The 21045-nt window shown below is 53.6% G+C and overlaps 6 protein-coding genes across 6 annotated transcripts; 3 read left to right on the top strand and 3 right to left on the bottom strand.

Moving 5' to 3' along the window:
* Positions 1–1565: 1565 nt before the first annotated feature.
* Positions 1566–2363, top strand: BDW70DRAFT_134687 (uncharacterized protein). The gene has a single exon (XM_073736552.1). It carries the CDS (start codon positions 1784–1786, stop codon positions 2078–2080), a length of 297 nt encoding a protein of 98 aa, XP_073596728.1. The 5' UTR covers positions 1566–1783; the 3' UTR covers positions 2081–2363.
* Positions 2364–4987: 2624 nt separating this feature from the next.
* On the top strand, positions 4988–5466 carry BDW70DRAFT_34637 (uncharacterized protein). Its single transcript, XM_073743812.1, has one exon. It carries the CDS (start codon positions 5102–5104, stop codon positions 5378–5380), a length of 279 nt encoding a protein of 92 aa, XP_073596727.1. The 5' UTR covers positions 4988–5101; the 3' UTR covers positions 5381–5466.
* Positions 5467–7182: 1716 nt separating this feature from the next.
* BDW70DRAFT_149671 (serine hydroxymethyltransferase-domain-containing protein) lies at positions 7183–13170 on the bottom strand (the record flags this gene model as incomplete). Its single annotated transcript, XM_073739047.1, has 10 exons — positions 7183–8925; positions 8959–8969; positions 9468–10670; positions 10755–11011; positions 11094–12231; positions 12278–12415; positions 12462–12555; positions 12611–12667; positions 12724–12833; positions 13164–13170. 10 exons carry the CDS (start codon positions 13168–13170, stop codon positions 7183–7185), a joined length of 4758 nt encoding a protein of 1585 aa, XP_073596726.1.
* A 1086-nt stretch (positions 13171–14256) lies between these two features.
* BDW70DRAFT_134673 (putative GPI anchored protein) lies at positions 14257–15707 on the top strand. Its single transcript, XM_073736551.1, has 3 exons — positions 14257–14760; positions 14820–14902; positions 14997–15707. The coding sequence occupies exons 1-3, from the start codon at positions 14581–14583 to the stop codon at positions 15229–15231; spliced, it is 498 nt and encodes a 165-aa protein (XP_073596725.1). The 5' UTR covers positions 14257–14580; the 3' UTR covers positions 15232–15707.
* On the bottom strand, positions 15650–17891 carry BDW70DRAFT_159226 (putative acyl-CoA synthetase; the record flags this gene model as incomplete). Its single annotated transcript, XM_073740660.1, has 4 exons — positions 15650–16077; positions 16133–17011; positions 17061–17456; positions 17516–17891. The coding sequence occupies 4 exons, from the start codon at positions 17889–17891 to the stop codon at positions 15650–15652; spliced, it is 2079 nt and encodes a 692-aa protein (XP_073596724.1).
* Positions 17892–19451: 1560 nt separating this feature from the next.
* Positions 19452–20228, bottom strand: rasB (Ras small monomeric GTPase RasB; the record flags this gene model as incomplete). The annotated part of the gene is made up of 2 exons (XM_073739046.1): positions 19452–20096; positions 20163–20228. 2 exons carry the CDS (start codon positions 20226–20228, stop codon positions 19452–19454), a joined length of 711 nt encoding a protein of 236 aa, XP_073596723.1.
* Between the last annotated feature and the right edge of the window lie 817 nt (positions 20229–21045).

Here is a 21045-nt window from a genome sequence, read left to right as displayed (position 1 = left end):
AGCAGACGGCGTCTAGAGCGAGGCAGAATTGGCAATGATATGTATGCGGGCTGCAGCGAATTTCAAATCAGGCTCGTACAAGAGTCGTAACAGGTCGTAGCAGGTCGTTGAGCGGGCGAGTCTAGAAAGCGAGCAAAGCACGAGTGAGTTGGGAGGTCATTAGTCGTAGCGGGCACAGGCAAAGGCACATTGAAGAGACGAAAAAGGATGAGTGACGAAGACCAGACGGAACCGACGCGAATATGTATAAAAAGGCGTCACGTCAAACGAAAGGGATGACGGTGCAGAAGGAGAGGAGAAGGAGGAGGTCGGTGGAGAAGGCGAAGGGAAGGGAAAGGGAAAATAGAAGACCGAGAAAAAATGGGAGGGGAGGGAAAAAGAAAAAACAGTGACGGTGAAATCGCAAAAAGGTAGGTATGTATGCAGGTGGTAACAGAGAGAGACATTACGCAGTAGCATTGAAGAAGATTCATGCTAAGCAGACGGGACTTGCAGCAGATCATCGGGGTGGAGAGGAGGCTGGGAGGCTGGAGCAAACGCAGGCTAAGGTAAAGAGGGGAAGCTGTTGAGGGATGGGATGAACTCTGAAGGCTGGCGCCCTTGACTTACCTACGATGTACGGATCGCTGTCTTGGTCGTTTTGGTCGTCTTGCTCGTCTTGTCTGTAAAGGCACGTGTGCTGCGTCTGCGTCCTGAGTCTGTCTGAGACGGATGTAGCTGCAAGGCAAGGCAAGGCAATTTCCTGCCAGACTGACTTGAGTCTTGACTGTCTCTGCCGCTGCTCTTTAAGACCGGGGGAGGCGAAAGAGAAAAAGGAAAGAAGCCTGCTATAACATCGGTCGAGCTCTTGACTTAATATTATGTCTTAATGGATGATCGGAGTCAGCATCCCAGCAGGAATTCAAAATCCAAAAATCCACGCCCACCCGTTCAGACGCGGTACCGGTAAATGAAAATTGCAGCGGAGCGTGCACAGACTATGCTCCATTGCTCAGTATTGTCGCCACGAAGCAAGGACCAGCCCCGCCACGATGTGCAAACACTAAACACTAAACACTAGACACTGATCTGATTAGGACAAATAATAATTTTGACTGCTATCGAACCATGGATGCCTCTGAGCTAAAGAGAGCTAAAGCAACTGCTGGCAGGTTTGGCCCCGATCCAGCTGTAAGTCATCGATCGGTGGATCGACGGGATATTGCGATGCTGGATTATGGAGGAGCAGTGCTCAGAGTATGCTCGCGCGATTCTCCAGAGTACTCCTTCCAGAATCGTCTTCTCCGTCGTCGTCGTCTCCAGGCTTATCTTCTCACCAACTCTATCCTCACACCGTACCAGTTGCCAGATCCAGGGCGACCCCACTGCCCTGAGAGGAACCACGGACCAGCGAAGTATACAGTCACTGTATGTTCCGTACGAGAAATGGCGGTGACTGGACAAAGAGCTTCGAGATGACAGGGAGAGGAATCGTCCTGTAATAATACAGCTCACTAAGCGACTCCAGATCGGTGTTTTCTCTCGTCGCGATTCATTTTTCGAGAATGACCCGATTCGATGACCCTGTTTGATCGCCGGACTACGGAGTTCCTTCATCCTTCATCTACACTGACACTTGGAGATCGTTATTCTACACAGCGAGTATTCTAGGAGTAAAGACAACGCCCCGACATCCCCGTCGTCGAGCAATGCCACTCCCACTGATCAGGAAAATTGCCAAAAGGACCAATGCAAGCACGCGGGAACCACCCAAGGAGGTTACACGGCCAGAAGAGTGGCAGGGATGCGCGCAGCAGCAAAGAAATCCAGTGGTCCAGAATGCTCCACGAAACCAGTGGCGGCGATCTTAGCCAGCTGGCCAGTAGCGGTCCAGTCGCCGGTGGCTGAAGAAGACAGTATTGCAGTACCGAACACTGAAGCCAGGACGTTGATTCTTCACGGCGGGTTCGACCCTGTACTGTTGAATCTGAGGTTGAGCTTCTCCCTTTCTCGGCGTCTATCTAGGCTTCGGGGGCGCCGCCCCCAGAACGCTAGACCTGTCATATTGACGGCCAACCACCGCTGGCCAACCTCAGTCTGAGCAGCGACCGCGTCAGTTCAGCCTCTCGTGTGTATGTACTGGACATAGATCTGACCGCGCCCACCGCGCTATTGGCCTGCTGCGTTTCACGAGTCCTGCGTAGGTACGCTGTAGGACATCCCAGGAGGCTAGAACGTGAGCGAGACGCAGCCAGGGCACCCAGAACAGCTAGAGCAGACCAGAGACAGAGCAAAAGCAGAGCAAAAGCAGAGCAAAGGCGGAGCAAAGGCGGAGCGGCCGTTCCTCGTCAACGTCGACGCTATGAGACGCAGGCTTACTTGCGTACATATGTACATCTATAGTACTAGCAGAGTCAATCTGGTTATAGGATCAACTGGTTCAATATCCTCAGGAATTCCAATATATCCTGGCCTGTGCTAATAATAATCGAGACATATTGGTCCATGATGTACATCATCTGCCTCGCTTCTGCTCTAGGCTAGCTAGTCGCAGCTCACTAGTCGGCACTAACGGTACTAACAGTATTAACAGTATTAACGGTGCTGGTTTCTTTCCAGACTGGGTCTAGAATGGCTCCCTGCCTGTTATTTTCAAACCCCTCCAGCTTGGCTTACGGGTACCGTAATACCGTCCCACGCCCAACGCCTAATCTGCTGCTCACTGCCATCCTCCACATTCTCGCCAGTCACTACAGCCTACGAAAAAATGGCACGCTTGAAACCGAGCCTGCTGGGTGGGAAAAAGAGCAGGCCTCACCGCTGTTTCGCACTGATGGCTCTTATCTGGAGCTGTATTAATTGTCAGTTGCCCCAAACTGGCCAGAGGTGATAGGTCCGGAATCTCCTACTGCATCCTACCCCTTGCGTTTTGTCGCCCTAGTGCGTCTGTGCAGGCTGGGCGCGGTGGGCTTGTGGGCAAAAGTGGGCTATCCACGACTACCCCACTTCCGTGTCAGTTGATGGTGATCATGGCAGTCGGAGTCTGGAAGATCAGAGACCCCAAGAGTCGGTAAGCCAGAGACTCTTCATTCGATGGCGAGACAGTCGAAGGATCAGACTGTTTGCTTCTCGCACTTGCTTTTTTTTTCTCGTCATTATAGTGGTCCGCTCTGGTCGTCTGGCCGTCGTCTGGTTGTCGTCTGGTCACGTCGAGTCGACAATGCCTTGTCTGACACCTCGCCTAGTCTGAGCGAGGGTCCGAGCATGCTACCTGGCGAGCAATCATTACCCCAATGGCCGCCAGGCCAGTCAGCGCCCAGCCCTGTGCTCTGATCATGCCTTCTAGCCGGTCCTGTCCTGCCCTGCTATGCCCGGCTCTGCTATGCGACGCTGGTGCCAGATTATCTAGGTAGACATGAACTCCTGTCAGCACCCATCCCGCTGAAGCTATGACATGAGATGACATGCTGCTGCGCTGCTGCTGCCGCTGTGCAGCTGCAAGACTGAAGAATCGACAAAGCCACATTGAGCTGGCTGGCTGCAAATCATTCACGGTTGGTTGTCAAGCACACTGCACGGAGCGGGCCGTTTTCCCCTACGCAAGCACTAAATTCCCACCAAGTCTGCGATGCTTCTTCCTTTGTTCTCGTCTGCGACCGGCTGCGACTCCAAATCTCTTCATTTCGATTATTCAACCTTGGAGGGACGACAAGGATCAGGCAGGCGCTACCGACGGCCCGACGCCCGCAGCCGTCGTACATACAGCAGATCTTGCGGGGCTGTTGTCCAGTCGCTCGTCCTGTGTAATAATGAATAATTTAATGGTATGATACGACCGGCGAGTCATTCAAAGACCACACTAGGGACCGCACAAGGGACCGCACAAGGTCATCGCCACAGAACGAATAAAGACCGGGAATCCAGCTCGCCGCAAAAGAAGAGACCCCAAGGCAGCCAGCTAGCTGAAAACAGGCAAAGCAGGTGACCCGGGTCTGGCTGGGCACAGCTAGCACAGCTAGCAACGAGCAAGCGCCGGACTACTTTCTCTGGTGAGCGACGACGAACAAAGCCGAAAAAGCAATGATGCGCGACCGATTCTTGGGACGACAACGGATGTCGGAAGGGAACTGCGACCAGGACGAGACGAAATTGCAAAACGATTGTTACCTTGTCCTGAAGGATTCTTTAGCTTAGCCGCCCAGGGCCAGTGGATTCCAGTCTCCAGTAGTCTCCGGCTGTTAGTCCTCTAGGTTCAAAGATTGACAACGCATAACCATCCTGACCTGAGACCAAACCTGACCCATGTCCGCACCGGGTGCTCGAAAAGGCAAATCATGATTATCGTTGGGTGTGGGCGTGGGATCGCAAGACGGTCACGGCTCACGAATCACAGCCGGTTCTCAACTTGACTTCTTAGTCTCGGGGTTATTCCAGTTCGGTGGGGCTTAGGTCTCCATCGTCTGTCATCCCATGGGGCCACGGCGTTTGGAGTTGAGGAGGAGGGTAAAATTATCGTTGTCAATTATGACTGGTGCCGGAGAAGGGTGCCTCGGTTTGCCCTCATCTCATCCTAGCATCGGTGCGGTGTTGAGCTTTTACTGCATTTAGAAGGACTTCTTGACCGGTCAGCAATTTGGAGTTTGGCACATCCGTCGACGACAAGTCGACTGAGTATCAACAACCCCGGCAATTTACCGTGAGCACTCGACTCGAACAGAAATGACTTGTCTCTCTCAATTGTTCTGCTATGCTCCGTACGGGACTGCAGTGGAATCGGCTGTACCTGCAGCCCTCCTGCAGAGCCTCAGTCCCTACATCGACTTTACTCTGTCTGTCCGGACATACATATCGCATGAGCTTGATCCGAGCCCATACAGTAGCTGCTATGATCATTCTGGGGGATGTTGAAGATCATGCCGTGCATTTGCTGCGGCTGCTTATCCTGGCTCTGATTTTCGTCCCTGGTCCCTAGCCCCTAGTCCTACTTAGCTAAGTCGACTACAGTGGACTGGAATCTGTCAGCTGCAACGATCTTCATCTCAACCCCTGCGTTGTACCCTTGTCTGTGCGACTCAGTTCTCGTACTTTTGTCGCGTTGAGCGAGAATAGACCCCGGGGATCCATGCTACCAGTCCGATTCCTTCTTCGCTCAGAATGTTTGCATCGCTTAGGCTGTGTGACGCTTCTTTGTTCTTCGCTTCGTCATGCTGGGATCAAGACGATAATTAATTCTCCGGAGATGAGAACGAAACCGGCGAAACTGAGTGGGCTGTCAGTGGATTGTGACTGTGAGTGTGGACACCTGGCCGAGGGGACGGCCCTAAGATTCAGTAAGCGCCGACTCATATACCTGTCCAATGGCTGCGCTCGTCCACTTCTCCATGACGTTCCCGTCCTCTGATCCTTGAGAGGTAGAGTCAGGCTAGCTATAGCTAGTTCAATACGGCGCACGCCATCGCCGACGGAACTAAAGTTAGGTGGCCTTTAGTGAGCTCTGCTGCACGCAGTAAATAACCTCACATTGCATTTTGACGGAGTGGCCGTGCACGATCCTGATCTCCGACGCCGTGTCTTACAGCGCCAGCGTCATAATTGCTCCGGAGTAATTCGCGTCCACTGGAGCCAGAAACCCACAAGGCCAATGTGACGACTGACGACCGACGACCCGATCCACTGTGATATTGGATCCGCGACTGACTGAACTTTCGGTCGAGCGTGAAGAAGTCTCCGGCTGCATTGCATGGATGATGGATAACATGGAATGGACAGGTCGGAGATTACCCTCGTATTTCGTGTAACTGGCCTCTGTGGAGTTTACGGAACAGATGGATGTTTGTCATTGTCGATATTGTCTGTCTAGCCTGATTCCTGAAGCTCCAGCTCCAATAACCCTCCTCTTATCGACACCTAGATGGGATGAGGGGATGGGAATGGGCCCGGGTGATGTTTGTGCCTACTGGTTCAAGTCAATAAAGTCCAAGCGACCTGAGACCTGACTGAGGAATAGGAGCCTGCCTTCGGATAGGCTCCCCCTATCTGGAACCGGTAGGAGAACCCTCGCCCTGTCCTTTCTTCAGAGAAAGTCCGTGCACGAGTCTACGAGATCAATGATCATTGACTGAATCATCGCCATCGCCATCCGGACATCCTGGATAGACTGAGCCCGAGCGATCAGTCGACTGGCTGGGAGAGCGACCACGTAGTTAGCGAGGACCCACTCGCTCTCAACATAAACGATAAGTGACAATAATGCTGCCTTCAGTCATCTTCAGTGGTATTGTGCGATTAGGAGATAGGATAGGGATAGGGATAGGGTAGAATAGTCAGCTGCCCTCTTCGGTTTCTTCTCAAGCCTAGCCCTGATTCCTTTCAGAGGGATACCGAGTAGAGGACGGAGAGGGCCAGCGGACGCTAATCACGGGACTCCGGCTGAGGTTCTCGATTCTCGACTCGGATGTGTTGGCGCCGTCTCGGCCTATCATCCTCCCCCCCCATTTCACCACCACCAATACACCATCAAGTGCCAGCGCCAGGCAGACAATATTGATGGATGGGTTTACGAGACTAAGAGTGGAATCAGAGGGCATCCATGTCAATCATTTCCCTTCCCCTGTCTTTCTTTCTTGTTTTCCCTCTCTATTTCTAGCTTGCCAGTTTTCCTCGCCTCACCTTTTCCGTTGAGAATTACAGCCGTATTTCTCATACATTGCTTATACATTGCTTAATTAACCTGATCCTTAGTCGACAGCCAACGGACCAGGGACAGGGCCGTAGGGAGATCTCGGAGGCTGGCCTGGACTGGGCTCCAGCGGACGGTTTCAGCTGCAGCGAGCCGGTGGTGCATATGCATGGGGATCTTCTATGTAGAACTCTGTTGAAGGGTATTTTGATCAAGATTGCAGTATAGAATTCCAAGTTACGGAGTATGTATGCAAACGTTGAGTTCCTGAGAAGTGAATCAACTCTCTTTTTACCCACAAAGTCTGAGTTCGTAGCGAAAGATTAATAATGATGTTCGTTGGCCGCGGATATAAGCTGTTTCCGCTTATATATATTTGCAATAACTATGTATTCCACTCAGTTTCAAAACTTCATTCAACATACCACAATATTATCAATGCATCCATCGTCCAGGGTATAAAGTAATTAACATATCTCATAATACACGAAAAAAAAGGAAAAGGTAAAAGAACAAAAAGAGAACTAAGCAGAATAATCGCGCACTTGATAACTCGGTTTCCGTAACTTGTTTACCACCGGCGGCGGTTCGTCAACCGGGTACGGCGGTGCCGGTCGCCCCGCCGCACTCACAGGCGCATTTGTCGCATGCGCTGGATGGAGCCCCAGACTCTGGTTCGGCATTGGCATTGGAATCCCTCCCAACTCAGCCGTATCGGGGTACGGGATTGGTGTCTTTGGGGGAACAGGCGGCGGGCCCGGGTGTTCGAAACTGAGGCGAGGTGGCGAGTACGCTTGTGATGAAGGACGGCTCGGTTCGTTGGAGCTGAGATGGAGATCGCTGCCTGAGGTGCGGCCGGGGGGTGGGCGAATGGCGTCTTGGGGTGTTGGATGCATAGGAAGTTTGTCGTCGTTGGGTTGGTACGGAGTAAAGTCTCCGGGGAGTTCAGCGGGGAGTTCGAAGGTGTTTGCGAGAGGGGGAGGAGGGCCTGTTTGTGAATTTGGCGATGTGACGGAGAGGCGAGGGCTGGGTGCGAGCGAGGAGTGGTCGTCTTCCATCAAAGAGCTGTTGACCGGGTCGTGGCCAGCTGCCGTGTGAGCTTCGAGACGCCGGTGCATGCGCTCGATTTTGGCGAACTTGACGCTCGCGTCGTGGATCATCTTCTTCACATCTGGTCGGGAGAGATACCGGCGCGTGTTGGTGCTGATGTCTGCGAGGCGGTGCCATTCGTTCATGCCAAACTCGCCGACACCGACTTCGACGTTCAGTCGGTAATAGTTGTCTTTGTTGACACCGCGCTTGGGGAGGTGCTCCCGGAGCATGGCGTGGTGAATGTCCTCGCAGCCTTCGATCTTGGCTATCAGCCGACGGCGCGCCTCGGCGAATGTGCCCAGAGCGTCGCCAAAGAAGTCCTCCCACCATTCGTGCTGGCGATTGTTCGTGTCTGGAGGACGCTTGCCCGTGCCGACACTGATGAACACTCCAATCTCTCGTCCTGGCCACTCGTTGACTGCTGCTTCGTCCAAGACCTCCGGTGCCGGATTGTACGTACCCGCTCCTTCATCGATAAAATAATGCTGACCAATCTGGATAGGCTTGAATGCGAGCCCGGTCGCAGACGTCGCGCGACCGGCCTGCCAGATAGTACAGTGCTGCTCGGGCGCCGGCTCCTTGCGAGAATCATAGGACCGTAGCAACACTGAGTTGCCGTTCTTAGGCGTGCCCCGATACACCGCCGTCACAGCCGTCTTCGTGCGGTTCTCCCGGTTATCATACAGCAGCGCATCTGGATTCCCCCACCTCAACCCATTGATGAATGCAGAACTTCGGTTGTTAACGCTTGAATGCGTTGTGCTCTGGCTCGCCCGACTTCCGGACCGCTGTGGGATTGACGTCGTCGAGAAATTTGGACTGAAAGGCGCATAAGTAGGGGATGTTGGTGACGTGCTATCGTTGCCCTCGGTCTCGTAGATTGTATGTTCCCGCACGCACTCCCGGATCGCCTCTTCGAGTTTTGACGCCTTGAACAGGGTCGACCGAAAAGGGATACCAGCAAACGTCTTGTCTGTCTCAAATACACGGCGCGTCATGCGCACATACACATCCTTGCAGGTCTCGAGGTCCAGGCGTAAGCGCCCCAGCATCAGAGCAATGAGTCCTCCGGTTCCCGTGCCGGCGATGAGGTCAAAGTAGTCGCATGGTTTGGGGATCTGGTCGCGTCGCGGAGGCTTGCCTTCTATTTCCACGTAGATACGGTGCATAAGTTCCTGGAGCAAGATGAGCATCGAGTATCCCCGCACGCCACCGCCGTCTGTTTCATTTCACTGTTAGCTGCGTTTCGTCATTGAAGAACGATGGCTGCCGGGGGAGGGAACCATACCGAGTGACAGAATCCGAAGGGGAGGGCCCTTGGTGGTATCTTTGCGGCGAACTTGGTCCATGGCGATTCCCAGTCTCGCACAGCAGAAGATGAAGATGAGACCCGGGTTCAAAAATAACAAAAGTGAGCAGGCTGAGGAGGGGAGACGAAGTTGAGGTGGTGCAGCCAAGACTTCTTGCACAGCCGCAGTTTGTGTCTCAGCTGGTGGCTAATTTTATGCCTAACTTTCACTACGTCACCAGGCAGCTATGTTCACGAACCGTACGGAGTACTTTCCACTCCACAAGTCTTTATCTACCGGTTCCTCTTAAACCTTGGACAAATATTGAGTTCAGAGTTAAGCCAGTCCAGGCCAATCTAGATAGTCAGTCAACCATTAGATCCCAGGTTCTGCAGCCAGATTCTGCTGACGACTTTGGGGTTGCTTACCATAAATAGCCCGCTCTTTCATGTTTCTTGCCACTATAACCTCATCACCTACACGGACCATCTTCAAGTCCGACTGCCCCTCCAGGAACGCGTACCGCCCAAAGACAGGGCTGTACTTGGCGCCAGTATCCACCCTGCGATCCGCCATAAGTTTCTTCAGCACTTTCCCGGACTCGCCGGTCCCCATCTTGCCCGTCTCATAGTCCACATCCAGACTACGACAACGTACACAGTTCGCCGTCAGCAGCAGGCGCACTTGAGCATCGCCGATTACCAGCTCCGCCCAAAAGTCCTCTTCAAATGCCGTCTCTGCTCCGGACACCACAATGTTTGCGCGGAACTTCCTCACGTCCATCTCTTCGCCTTCCAATCGGTCAGTGACGTTTGCCACCGACGTCTCGGAAACAACCATGTATGGCGCTGTATCTGCGAACGTGATGCGTTCGTCTTTCGTAGACTGTCTTTTCAAGACAAAAAAGGCTGGCAAAAGTGCGCCCACAGCGACCATCACGCCGACTCTATCCCGCCGCCCAAGAAAACCAGCAGCCACAAAAGCGAATCCAGGGGGAGACGGCGTCAAAACCGTAAGTGCAATGTAGAGGACCCCAATGACGACAAGCAGCGCCGCAACATAACCTAGATTCAAACCCTGCCTCTGATCCTTGTGCGCGACGTGCTTCGCCGGGGCAAAGGTCCCCAGCACAGCCCTCCCGTTGCCATCGCCTAAATATGCAAGCACGACATCGTAGCCGAACCGCTCGCTAAACCACTCATTATACTTGGGACCCATATTATACCCTCTCGTTGGAGAGCGGTGCATCACGACCGCCAGTTGCTCGAGACCCCTCGTGTCGGGATTGAGGGGGATATGCAGCGCTTCCTCCTCTTTTCCATTACCAGTTCCATTCACCTCCTCTGCCGATTCAGAGCCCGGAGGATGATACGTAACCCTTAATCTCGCTTTGTCACCGCTCCCTGGCTCAAGCAACTCCGTCCGGAACAGCGACATCTCCGGGAAATGCGGGATGTGCATGTTCTTTAGCGTTCTTTCGCCCTTCGCGTCTTTGGATTCCGATGGGATGATTTTGAGGAGCATGAAGCGGCGGTCATATTCGAAGCCGGTCCGGGTTACCTGCGCTGATGAAAGAGGGACTCCGCGCAGAGATTTTATAGGGTAGACATAGATCTGTATCGCATTGGTTTCTACTTTTAGTAAAGTTGACGAATGGAGAGAGGGGCCATTGAGAATCCGGTGGTAAATGTTGTGCTCGGTCGTACCTGGCTAACTTTCATGTTGGTGGATGATAGGGATATATATTATGGTAAGGGGTGATGTTGCAGTGCTGTAGTGAATGGATGATTCCAGAGTAGGGAAGACTAGAACAAGGGACTGATAAGGAGATCCTGCATACCAGTGCTGTTCAAGGGTGCGGGACCGCTTATCCGAAAAAGCTACTCGATGCGGAGGGATCTGGAGCAGTTGGGAGTTGGAGTCTAGCCTGCTTTGACGTGCTTTGTTTCCAAGGTAGGCATCTTGGCATGGGCTGATTGTAGGATAATTGGTTGCAAAATACTCCGTTGAAATTGACTATCGTGATGAACATAATACATACATGATTACTCTACTCCTTCGCCCACGGAAGATTAAAGGTACCGGCCCAATCCTCCACCTCCTGTCGCAGCTGCACAATCTCCGAGATCTCCTCGCCGTTGCCTACATACTCCAAAAACGCCTTGACCGTGTTAGGGTTCTTAACGCCCTTGGAAGCTGCGCTCTCCTTTGCCGATTTGTCTAGCTTCTGCGTAATGGTGACCGCGCGGTCGACGATATCAGCGACCCGGCGGAAGTCCTCCGGTTGGAAACCGCGAGTGGTCATCGCCGGCGTGCCGAGACGCAGACCACCGGGCTTCAGTGCCGACCGGTCTCCGGGGACAGTGTTCTTATTGCTAGCCACGCCACAGAGCTCGAGCACGCGCTCAACGCGCGCTCCATCAACACCACGGTTCTTGAGATCAACCAAGACGAGGTGGTTGTCCGTGCCGCCGGAGACGATGTTGTAGCCCAGGCCACCACTGCTGGTCGAACCACCGAGGCGTTCAGCTAGAGACTTGGCGTTGGCTAGAACGGTCTCCTGGTAGGTCTTAAATTCAGTCGACTGCGCCTGCTGGAGTGCTACAGCCAGCGCGGTGATTGTGTGGTTATGGGGGCCGCCTTGGTGGCCGGGGAAGACGGACGCATTGATGGGACCTTCTAGATCGTACATCTCCTGGTTGCCTTTCTTGTCCGTCCTGCGGACGCCCTTACGGTAGAAGATCATGGCTCCTCGGGGGCCACGGAGTGACTTGTGCGTTGTCGTTGTCACAACATCGGAGTGTGCGAAGGGAGAGGGGATGACGCCGGCCGCGACCAGGCCAGAGATGTGCGCCATGTCACTCATGAGGTATGCGCCCGCGTTGTCGGCGATCTGGCGCATGCGAGGGTAATCTATAAGACGACTGTAGGCCGATGTACCGGCGATGATGAGTTTGGGGCGGTAAAGGAGGGCCTGCTTCTCCAGGCTCTCATAATCGATGAGACCCGTAGACTCATCTAGGCGGTAGGGGAGGGTCTCGAAGTACTTGGAAATGAAAGAGATCTTCTTCGTCGGGGTCTGGTATCCATGAGACAGGTGGCCACCATGCGGCAGATCCAGGCCCATCAATCGGTCGTGTGTGTTGAGGAGGGCGGAGATGGCGTAGAGATTTGCGGGGGATCCGGAGAGCGCTGCATCGTCAGCGGAGACCGTCAATAGTAGTAAAAGGAGCCTTACGCTGAACGTTGACACCCCACTCCTCTGGACTGAGCCGGAACGTCTCTAAGGCGCGCTGCTGACAGAGGCGCTCGGCCTCATCTATGTGCTCGTTGCCTCCATAGTATCTGGCCCCGGGATAGCCCTCGGAGTATTTATCTGCACGAGTCAGCACAGATAACAAGGGTAGACCCGGTCAACGCACTTTGCATCACACTGCCCAGCGCATCCAGAACCGCTTGGGATGTGAAGTTCTCTGAAGGGATGAGGTTGATGAAATGCTGTTGGCGTTTTTTCTCCTGCAATTGCGTTAGCTACAGCTGTGGAGCTGGCGGAGGCGGAAGGAACTCCCACTTTCTGGAGAATGTTGTACACTGATGGGTCAGCTTGTTCAAGGGGCGCAGTGAGCAACTATCAATCAATTAGTCACAGATCTTCTAGAATTGCTTGTCCTGCGGTTGCGGTACCGATTGCTGGCCGTCTCTGGACGATGACACCATACGCTGCCATTGCAATGAAGGCGGGCGGGCGGTGACAGGACGCGGGAGGAGGCGCGAAGCCTGGCGACCACAGCGGCCTAACATGGTGATACTTGGCTTCTGAGGGTATCTCCTGAAGAATTGGTGACGGGAAAAAAGAAAAGACGAAGTATAAGTAGGAAGGAAGAGTCTCCGCCGTATCGTCGGAGCCGGACAAGGTGACGTTGGTTGCCCGCGGGAAGTTGCACGCTAATACGGATCAGGACTAGCATCCCCGACCTGGTCGGTGCGCGGAGAAATAATGATCCGGCCGCGCACACAAAAGGCGGGTGAGTGATTCTCATGGTCGATTTTTTTCCTCATCACACAACTAAATCCAAGATGAAGAACGGCGTTATCTGGTCAGCTCTCGTGGATGCCCAGCTTGCTGGGCATCTCGGGCGATGCGGCCATGTCCCCGCCTTTCACCATCCATTAGGGGCAATATGAACCATCTGATTGGAATTTGGAGTGTGAACTGCTCTTGAGTTCCTCAAGGAACCTAAGGAGCCTGGAGCGGTGAGACGGAGGGTCTGGGCCTCACAGGCGAGGGCAGGCATCCTGAATAGGATCTAATAGTGATTTTTCTATTTGAGTTTTGAGTTTATATCTTCCTATTGTGAGGATCATTGATTTGGTTGTCGATACTTGATCTGGTTGTCGATACTGAAAACTTGGTAGAAAAACGTAACGATACGGAGTAGACTCTTTCTCTGATCGTCTATCTCGTGTCCATCTGTCGGTCTAGACTTGTCACCTATCTCCGTATCGAGTAGTGAGTGTCTGGCTACATGTACGGTTCCCACCGGATGAAGTCACGCTCGAGTGCCCAATGTGCTGGCAAGGGCGATACTGCCTGTTAAGGCATGCAATCCTTACTTTGCACCAAGCACACGAGTGCTGCGCACTCGTGTGCACCTGTGATGGTGGCTCTGTGCCACTCTGACACGCAGGTCATCACACGCAGGAGCCCGGCAGATTCATGTCAAGTAGGACTGCAAGGGACTCAAGGGACTCGAGGCGACTATCGAACCCAGTCCTGGGCGTGAACTCTCTTTGATAAAGCAATAAGCATGACTTGGACCAGGGACTAGCAATATCCAAAAATGGATCTGGTCGCAAGCCTAGTCAGCAACCGTTCTGGGGGGGGTTCAGGAGGTGCCTTTGACTGGTTCCATGGCCCCCAGCAATTTAAACATGTTCCTGAACCAAGCCACCCCCGGGCTAGTCTGTACAGCGAGCTGAGGGTTTGGCGAGATGGGTAGGGAAAGCGTCAGTCTATTAACGATAGACTGCAGTTCACAGTCCAGCGTCCAGAGTCCAGACTGCAATCCATTGAATCCAGACTCCAGAATCATGGATCGTTCAGAGAACGTGGAGGAGCCGCTTGAGCCGGTAGCCCCTAAAAAGACAGCGGATGGGAGTAGCGAAATTAAGATCAGAGTAAGTCAAAGGAAATTAGGCCGTCGGTGCCTCCACCAACAGCCCCTGACGCTGCCACGATTCGGCGGCTGCGACCACGCTAGCCTGGACTAGTCCACTCTCGTAGGCCCTGGTTCCTGCAGCACTGAGCGCCCAGTTTGCCAGCCCTGGCGCTGTTGATGATCATTTATATGAGACTCTCGCCCCGGGTCCGTCTGCCTTCTTCCTCTCCCTCTCCAGCCCGTTTCTGCTCCATCTGCCAAACGCACTCGCTCACTACCCGGTTTCTATACCGATTCCACTCTTTTCTCAACGCCCGTTGTTTATCAACACCCACACTCTTTTAAAACTTCAAAATCAGTCACTCTCTCTTAATCAGCCACAATGAAGTTCTCCTTCGCTGCTGCTACCGCCCTTCTGGCCGGCGCTGCCGTTGCCGCTGTCCACCCTGGCGCTGATGAGAGTGCCCAACAGTACACCACTGTCGAGGTCACTGAGTACACCACCTACTGCCCCAAGTCCACCACCTTGGTTGCCGGCAGCGAGACCATCCCCGTTGAGACTGTACGGCTCCGTAATGCTGCTTTCTTGGCCCAGGGCCCAGTGCTAACCGTCATTAACAGCCCGGTGTCGTCACCCTCTCCAACGGCCCCTACACCGTGACCCGCCCTCTACTCACTACGACGGTCACCCGCTGCAAGGCCTGGTATGTCCTGCTTTATTTACCCCATCTTCCCAGATTTTTCCAGATTTTTCCAGATCTTCCCCAGCACGAGGACCCGGCTCTAACGATGTGACAGCTCCAGCTCCACCCCGACTATTGCTCCTTCCAGCTCCGTGCCTGTCATCCCCGCGCCCGTCGTCCCCACCAGCAGCGTCCCTGTCATCCCTTCTGCTCCTACCAGCGTTGATGCCACCGGTGTTCCTTCCAGCACCACCCCTGCTGCCCCCGCCTTCACTGGCGGTGCTAGCCGTGCTGCTGTTGGTGCCGGTGCCATCGCCGGTCTCTTCGGTGCTGTCGCTGCCCTTCTCTAAGCGTGTCTCTTGACGGAGGCGTGAGAGAATGAGTGGTTGAGTGGACGGATGGATGGATGGATGACAGATGGCAAGTGGAACCGTTGATCAGGCGGCTCGTGTCTGGTCTGGTGCTCATCCTGAGTAGCCGCCGGTGGTTGCAGTTGATTTGGCGAGTGTTTTGAGTTTGCCCGATTGATTCGTTTGGTCGGTGAATACGACAGATACCTTACTTCTTTATTTTCGAATTGCTTATACTTACATACCTACTTCTTGTACTTCATGACCTCTCTTGACTCGGCTGTTTGTTTCATTGTGTATAAGCTATCTGGGTACATTAATGTCTGACGCTACTACCATCACTGAAGTAAAAGTCATCCAAGATAACAGTCGATCGGTCTACGAGTTTGAAGCTTGTACATAGTAGTCTAGATAACGTTTAGAGCTTCGCCTTTGGGATTCCGCTCTGGGATTCAAAATACTCCTTAACCTTTTCCCTGGCAACCTCCACGACCCCCCGATCCTCCACCGTCGGCGGCACCGCAACCTCTTTCTCAAACTCCCCTCGCGCCCCATTCTCCACCAGCTCCCGCAACACCCGCCTGAGCGTTTTCCCGCTCCTCGTCTTCGGAATCATTCCCTGACCCTGGATCATCCCGCCCAGCGTCGCAATGGCGCCGATCTGCTCGCGCACAAGACGGTTGACTGAGTCGAAGAGTTCAGCGCTCGGGCGCGCAGGGATGTCACCCCCGCTTTGCTTTAACGTTATGAATGCGAATGGGAGATGGCCTTTGAGTGCGTCAGGGATGCCAACAACGCTGGCTTCGCCAATTGCCGGGTGCGAGAGGATTGCTTGTTCGATAGAGCCTTTACCTGTTAGTCCCTGTGGTATAATGAAGTCGGTTGGGGCTGGGGTGAATACCTGTGCTGAATCTATGCGCCGCGACATTGATGATATCGTCAGACCGCGACATTACATGGATGTACCCATCTTGATCGATCATGCCTGCATCCCCGGTATCTAACCAGCGCCCGCCAAACCGCTTGAGGTAGCCCTTAAAGAACCTCTCGTCGTCGTTGAAGAGGCGCGTGAACGCCGTGGGCGCCAGCGGTGTCGCCATGACGATGTTCCCCATCGTTCCCTGCGCGACTTCATTGCCCTCATCATCTACAACCCGCACATCGAAGCCCGGCATCGGTAAACCAGCCGACCCTGGTCGGATCGCCAGAGGCGCAACATCATACTCGTCTGATCGTGGCGGTACTCGTCCCACGGCGCTCCGCAACGCCAATCCCGAGATCGGAGAGCCAGACTCGGACGACCACCAATTGTCTACGACTAGGGCCCGCGGAGCGGCGTGCTTGGTTAAAAGGTCTTGGTACGCGCGCACAATGCTGGGCTCGCTGCGTTCTCCTGCGAGGAAGAGGGCTCGCAAGTGCCGGAGGTTACCGTCCCCAGCGACTTTCTCAAAGTGTTTGTTGTCTGGGTCTTCTTTGCGGATGGCGCGAAGCGCTGTGGGCGCGGTGAACAGGACATTCGCCTTATGCTCGGCGACGACTCGCCAGAATGTGCCCGCGTCTGGAGTGCCGATTGGTTTGCCTTCGAATAAAACGGTCGTTGCTCCCACCAACAGCGGGGCGTATAAGATGTACGAGTGCCCTACAACCCAGCCGATGTCTGAGGCGCAGAACATGGTGTCGCCGGGCCCATGGATATCGAACAGATACTTGATGGATAAGCTAAGCCCAACTGCATGTCCGCCTGCCTCTCGGACGACCCCTTTTGGCAGTCCGGTGGTGCCTGTTGCGTCAGTGAACGTTTATCGAACGCACGTTGGACGGTGACATACCACTGGTATAGATGATATACAAACCGTCAGTGCTTCTGACTGGTACTGGCTCAGCACAAATACCCCGCATCCGCGCGCTCTTGACGAGCCTGTTCCAGTTCCGCTGCCCGCCCAGTTTATCCGGGTTATTCCATCGCAGCTGGTCTCGTTGCCAGATAAGTACCTTCTCCGGTTTGAAGCTGCTGGCTTCAATGGCTCCCTCTACCAACGGTCGATACGCAATGGGGCCCTTTGCCCCTTCGATCCCGCACGAGGCTGTCAGAATAGCCCGCGGCCGTGCCGCCTCAATGCGCTGCGCCAGCGATTTGGCCGCGAACCCACCAAAGACGGCCGCGTGGATTGCACCCAACCGGGCGACAGCCAGCGCACCGATCAGCGCCGCCGGTATCATAGGCACTGCCTGCATTAGTTACCGGTTCCTTCGAACCGACAGAGGCCTAAAAGGGGAGACATACTATAGATGATGACGACATCCCCTTTCTTTACACCCTCCTCCCTCAAAACTCCAGCCAGAACCTCAACCTCATCCAGCAACTGGCGATATGTATATTTTTCTTTCTTCCCCGTCACCGCCGAGTCCCAGATAATAGCGACTTTGTCCCCATTCCCACTGTGCACGTGACGGTCAACACAGTTGTACGTTGTCGAGATCTCACCGTCAGGAAACCAAGACCAAGACTCATGGCTGGCGCCACTAGCAAGTGTCTTAGTCGACCGACTGATTGCACGTGAAGGTTTCTTGTGCCAATGGAGCTGCTGGGCATGGTGAGACCAGAAGGCCTCGGGGTTTTGGAGCGAGGCCGTGTGAACGGCTTGTTGCGGGTGTGTCATAGTGGCAGTGTGTACGGGTACGAGGACAGTGATGGGCTAGGTGAAAGTAGGGATTGGAAACTGACGCTTGGAAAATAGGTGGTCCCCTCACGCTAGGGATGCTCAGCTCGGCACCTAGGTAATGGCTGCACGGGTTAGGTAGGTCGGGACTCAGGACCAGTCGGTAGGGTGATACTACCCCTCACTGCGAGTACGACGAATGATCCTGCCTTTAAGCAGAAAGGGATCTACAAGGGTGCAGTGTAGCGCACAGACGTACAAGGAAATACTAGGAGGGAGACGAGAAGGGAGCAAGTATAACATGCAGAAGAAGCTTAAAGTTCCAGTAACCCGAATGCAGCCGTGGGGAGAAAAGCCGAGGGTCGGGAGGAACATCGACTGAGGAAATGCAGAGTCAAACTAAGTCAGTCAGGTGGTCGTACCTAACTTACTCCCTAGGTAGTGGGATAGGGAGTACTGGGAATAACAACATGGGGTAGTTTGCCTCCATAGCTTCCCCGCACTTTCCAGATGCCGGAAAAGCCGGGATCCGAACCTACTTTCGATATAAGTCCGCAGTACAGAATAGTGAATTAACACGTATGAATTATCGTTATATTACTATTATATAATCTGATCGGTTTGGCGAGTGTACCCCAATTGTTGTTATACATTCTAGCTGTATTCGTATCATTGATGCATAAGCTTCTATCGGCAATGCTGTACTCATCAATATTTTTGGGTGCAGATGCATCAAAAATTCACAACTCAAAAAGCTCAGCCGTAGGGTATCATATCGCAATGCCTGCTAAACGGTCGACTCCTTTTCTCTTGAACCTGCTAGTTCTGTGGCCGCCACTAGGGTCCTTCTGACACCTGGCCACTCCAATCTCGGCGAGAGTAGGATTCCTCGGTATCAGGCGTAGGCGGAGAGACACGAAGGCAACCAAGCCAGGAAACTTCGGGGAAACGAGGATGTAAAGGTGGGAAAATGAGGAATCGGGGAAAAGGGAAATTTCGAGAAATGGTACGCCGGAAGAAAAAATTGATGGATATCGCCCCAGATCCCTGGCCCCTTAAACACACGGCGAGGATCCTCACATGTCCAGACACCTGCGATAGATTCAAAAAATAAAATGGTCCTCCCGAATAAACAATAATAGTAACCATAAGCCCTTGCATGAAGCATATTCACATATCCAACTCCGCAGCCGCGGGTCGTCGGCTGAGGCCGAGAAATAGAGGAGCGAAAGATGGCAAGCAAGCAGTCCGAGGACCACCGGCGCTTCTGATAGCCAATATAGACAAGAGAAGAATATCGTCATGGAGCAAGCTCGCACGAATTGTCTAAAAAGCGATTGGGAAATGTTGTAGTAGAGGATAGATTGTAGGGAGAGGGGGTGGGGGAGAAGGGTGATTGCACTCAAGCAGCCGGAGCGCAGATCGCAACAGTTGATAGAAGAGATGTGTATATTTGAGGGTCCCTGAGAGCGCTTCGCTGCTTGCACAGCATCTGATATTCATCGATCCTCGACTCAGGCCAGGGAAACGGTGCAATCGGCCGGCGCCAAAATCTGTAGCTCACAGGATTTGACACTTGATCCCGCCGCGGTGTCGAGGGCGGTCAGGGCGAAATGTCCTGGGGTACTCGGGGCCAGAGTCACGCATCTGGCCAAGACCAGTCGTCCGGCGAGTGTCCTGGGGTCTTTGCTGTTGCATGCGCTGGTTGCGCAGCATTCTGACTACATCGTAGAACGCCTTTTCGACGTTGATGCAGTTCTTCGCGGATGCCTCGACAAACTCGCATCCTAGGTCTTTGGCAAGCGCCTGGCCTTCCTGGGCCGAGACCGCCCGCTCAACCGCTTTGTCGCTCTTGTTTCCGACCAGCATTACGGGGACTGGAAGTGGTGGCCCTGAGGGCGAGCTCATCGGGGAGCCTAGATAGCTGGCGCCAGACGGCGAGCTGGAATTCGCCGACTCCTTGACCATCTTGATTTGGTTGTAGAACTTCGTTATTCTGGAGAAGGAAGCACGCGACGTAATGCTGTAGACGAGGACGAACCCCTCGCCGTCCCGGATCCATTGGTCGCGTAGTGCGGTGTACTCCTCCTGGCCGGCAGTATCGAGGACCTCCAACATGCATGACTGCTGATCAATGACAACTTGCTTGCGATACGAATCTTCAATGGTCGGATCGTATGTTTCGACGAAATGGTTTAGACACAACTAATGGAAAAGCATCTGATTAGCCATTCAGAACAACGCGGCCGACCAGAAAAGACAATGGCTAACCTGAATTGTGAGAGCAGTCTTCCCGACACCACCATCTCCCAGCACCACCAATTTATAGAGAGTCATTTTTCCGGCCATCGCGACCTGAAGCTGGGCGCCTCTCCAAGGCACCTTCTGCGGTTGCGTAAAGAATAGAAAAAATAAAAAAAAGAATAGAACGCAGGAGATGGAAAAGAAAGGGCCAGCAATGGGAAGAATATCGAGATTTGGAGGGAGAAGGGAGAAAATTAGAGCGATCTATTAGGACACCCCGATGAGCACGGACTTCGTGGGAGCGGAGAGGAGCGAAAAGCTGGGCCTAAAGGAACGGGCTATTTTGGTGGTAGTGCGATTATTAGCCACCGGAGAAATCGACCTGCGTCGCTTTAGGCTGCTGTCCCAACGCACATGCCAATGCCGCAAGAGAAGCAGGAATGGCTTTTCCTTTAGCCGACTATAACCACGTACCTCTCAGCTGAGATTAAAAGAGTCTCAGATTGTGTTTTGGGTCAAATTTGCGGGAATGGAGCCACGGATGGGGACTCTGGACTCTGGAGGAGGGGAGGGGAAAAGAGCAGGGCCTCCAACTAAAGTTTTGGACTCGAGCAGCTGTCGCAAATAAGCGGCCACCAACAGCTGCCGAACAGTGCAGGTCGGATAAACAAAAATTCCCCCGAATATGCCGGCGAATGTAGGAAAAAAGTAGTGTGAATAAAGATGATCAGGTATTAGATAGCTTTGACGGTGCACTGAAGAAGTAATCGGTATCGACTCCCTGAACTTTGGGTGAGACAGAATTGTCTGGCTGGTGCTGCCACGTGAGGGGGGAACGGGGGAGCGGAGATCGCTGGCTTCCTTATCTCGTTCCAAGCAGAGAAAGAGCCACCTAGTGGAATGCGAAAGA

Source organism: Aspergillus foveolatus (genome assembly GCF_047715535.1).
Source record: "Aspergillus foveolatus strain CBS 279.81 unplaced genomic scaffold BDW70scaffold_19, whole genome shotgun sequence".
Classification (NCBI taxonomy): domain Eukaryota; kingdom Fungi; phylum Ascomycota; class Eurotiomycetes; order Eurotiales; family Aspergillaceae; genus Aspergillus; species Aspergillus foveolatus.
This window is presented reverse-complemented; position numbering and strand designations above follow the sequence as displayed.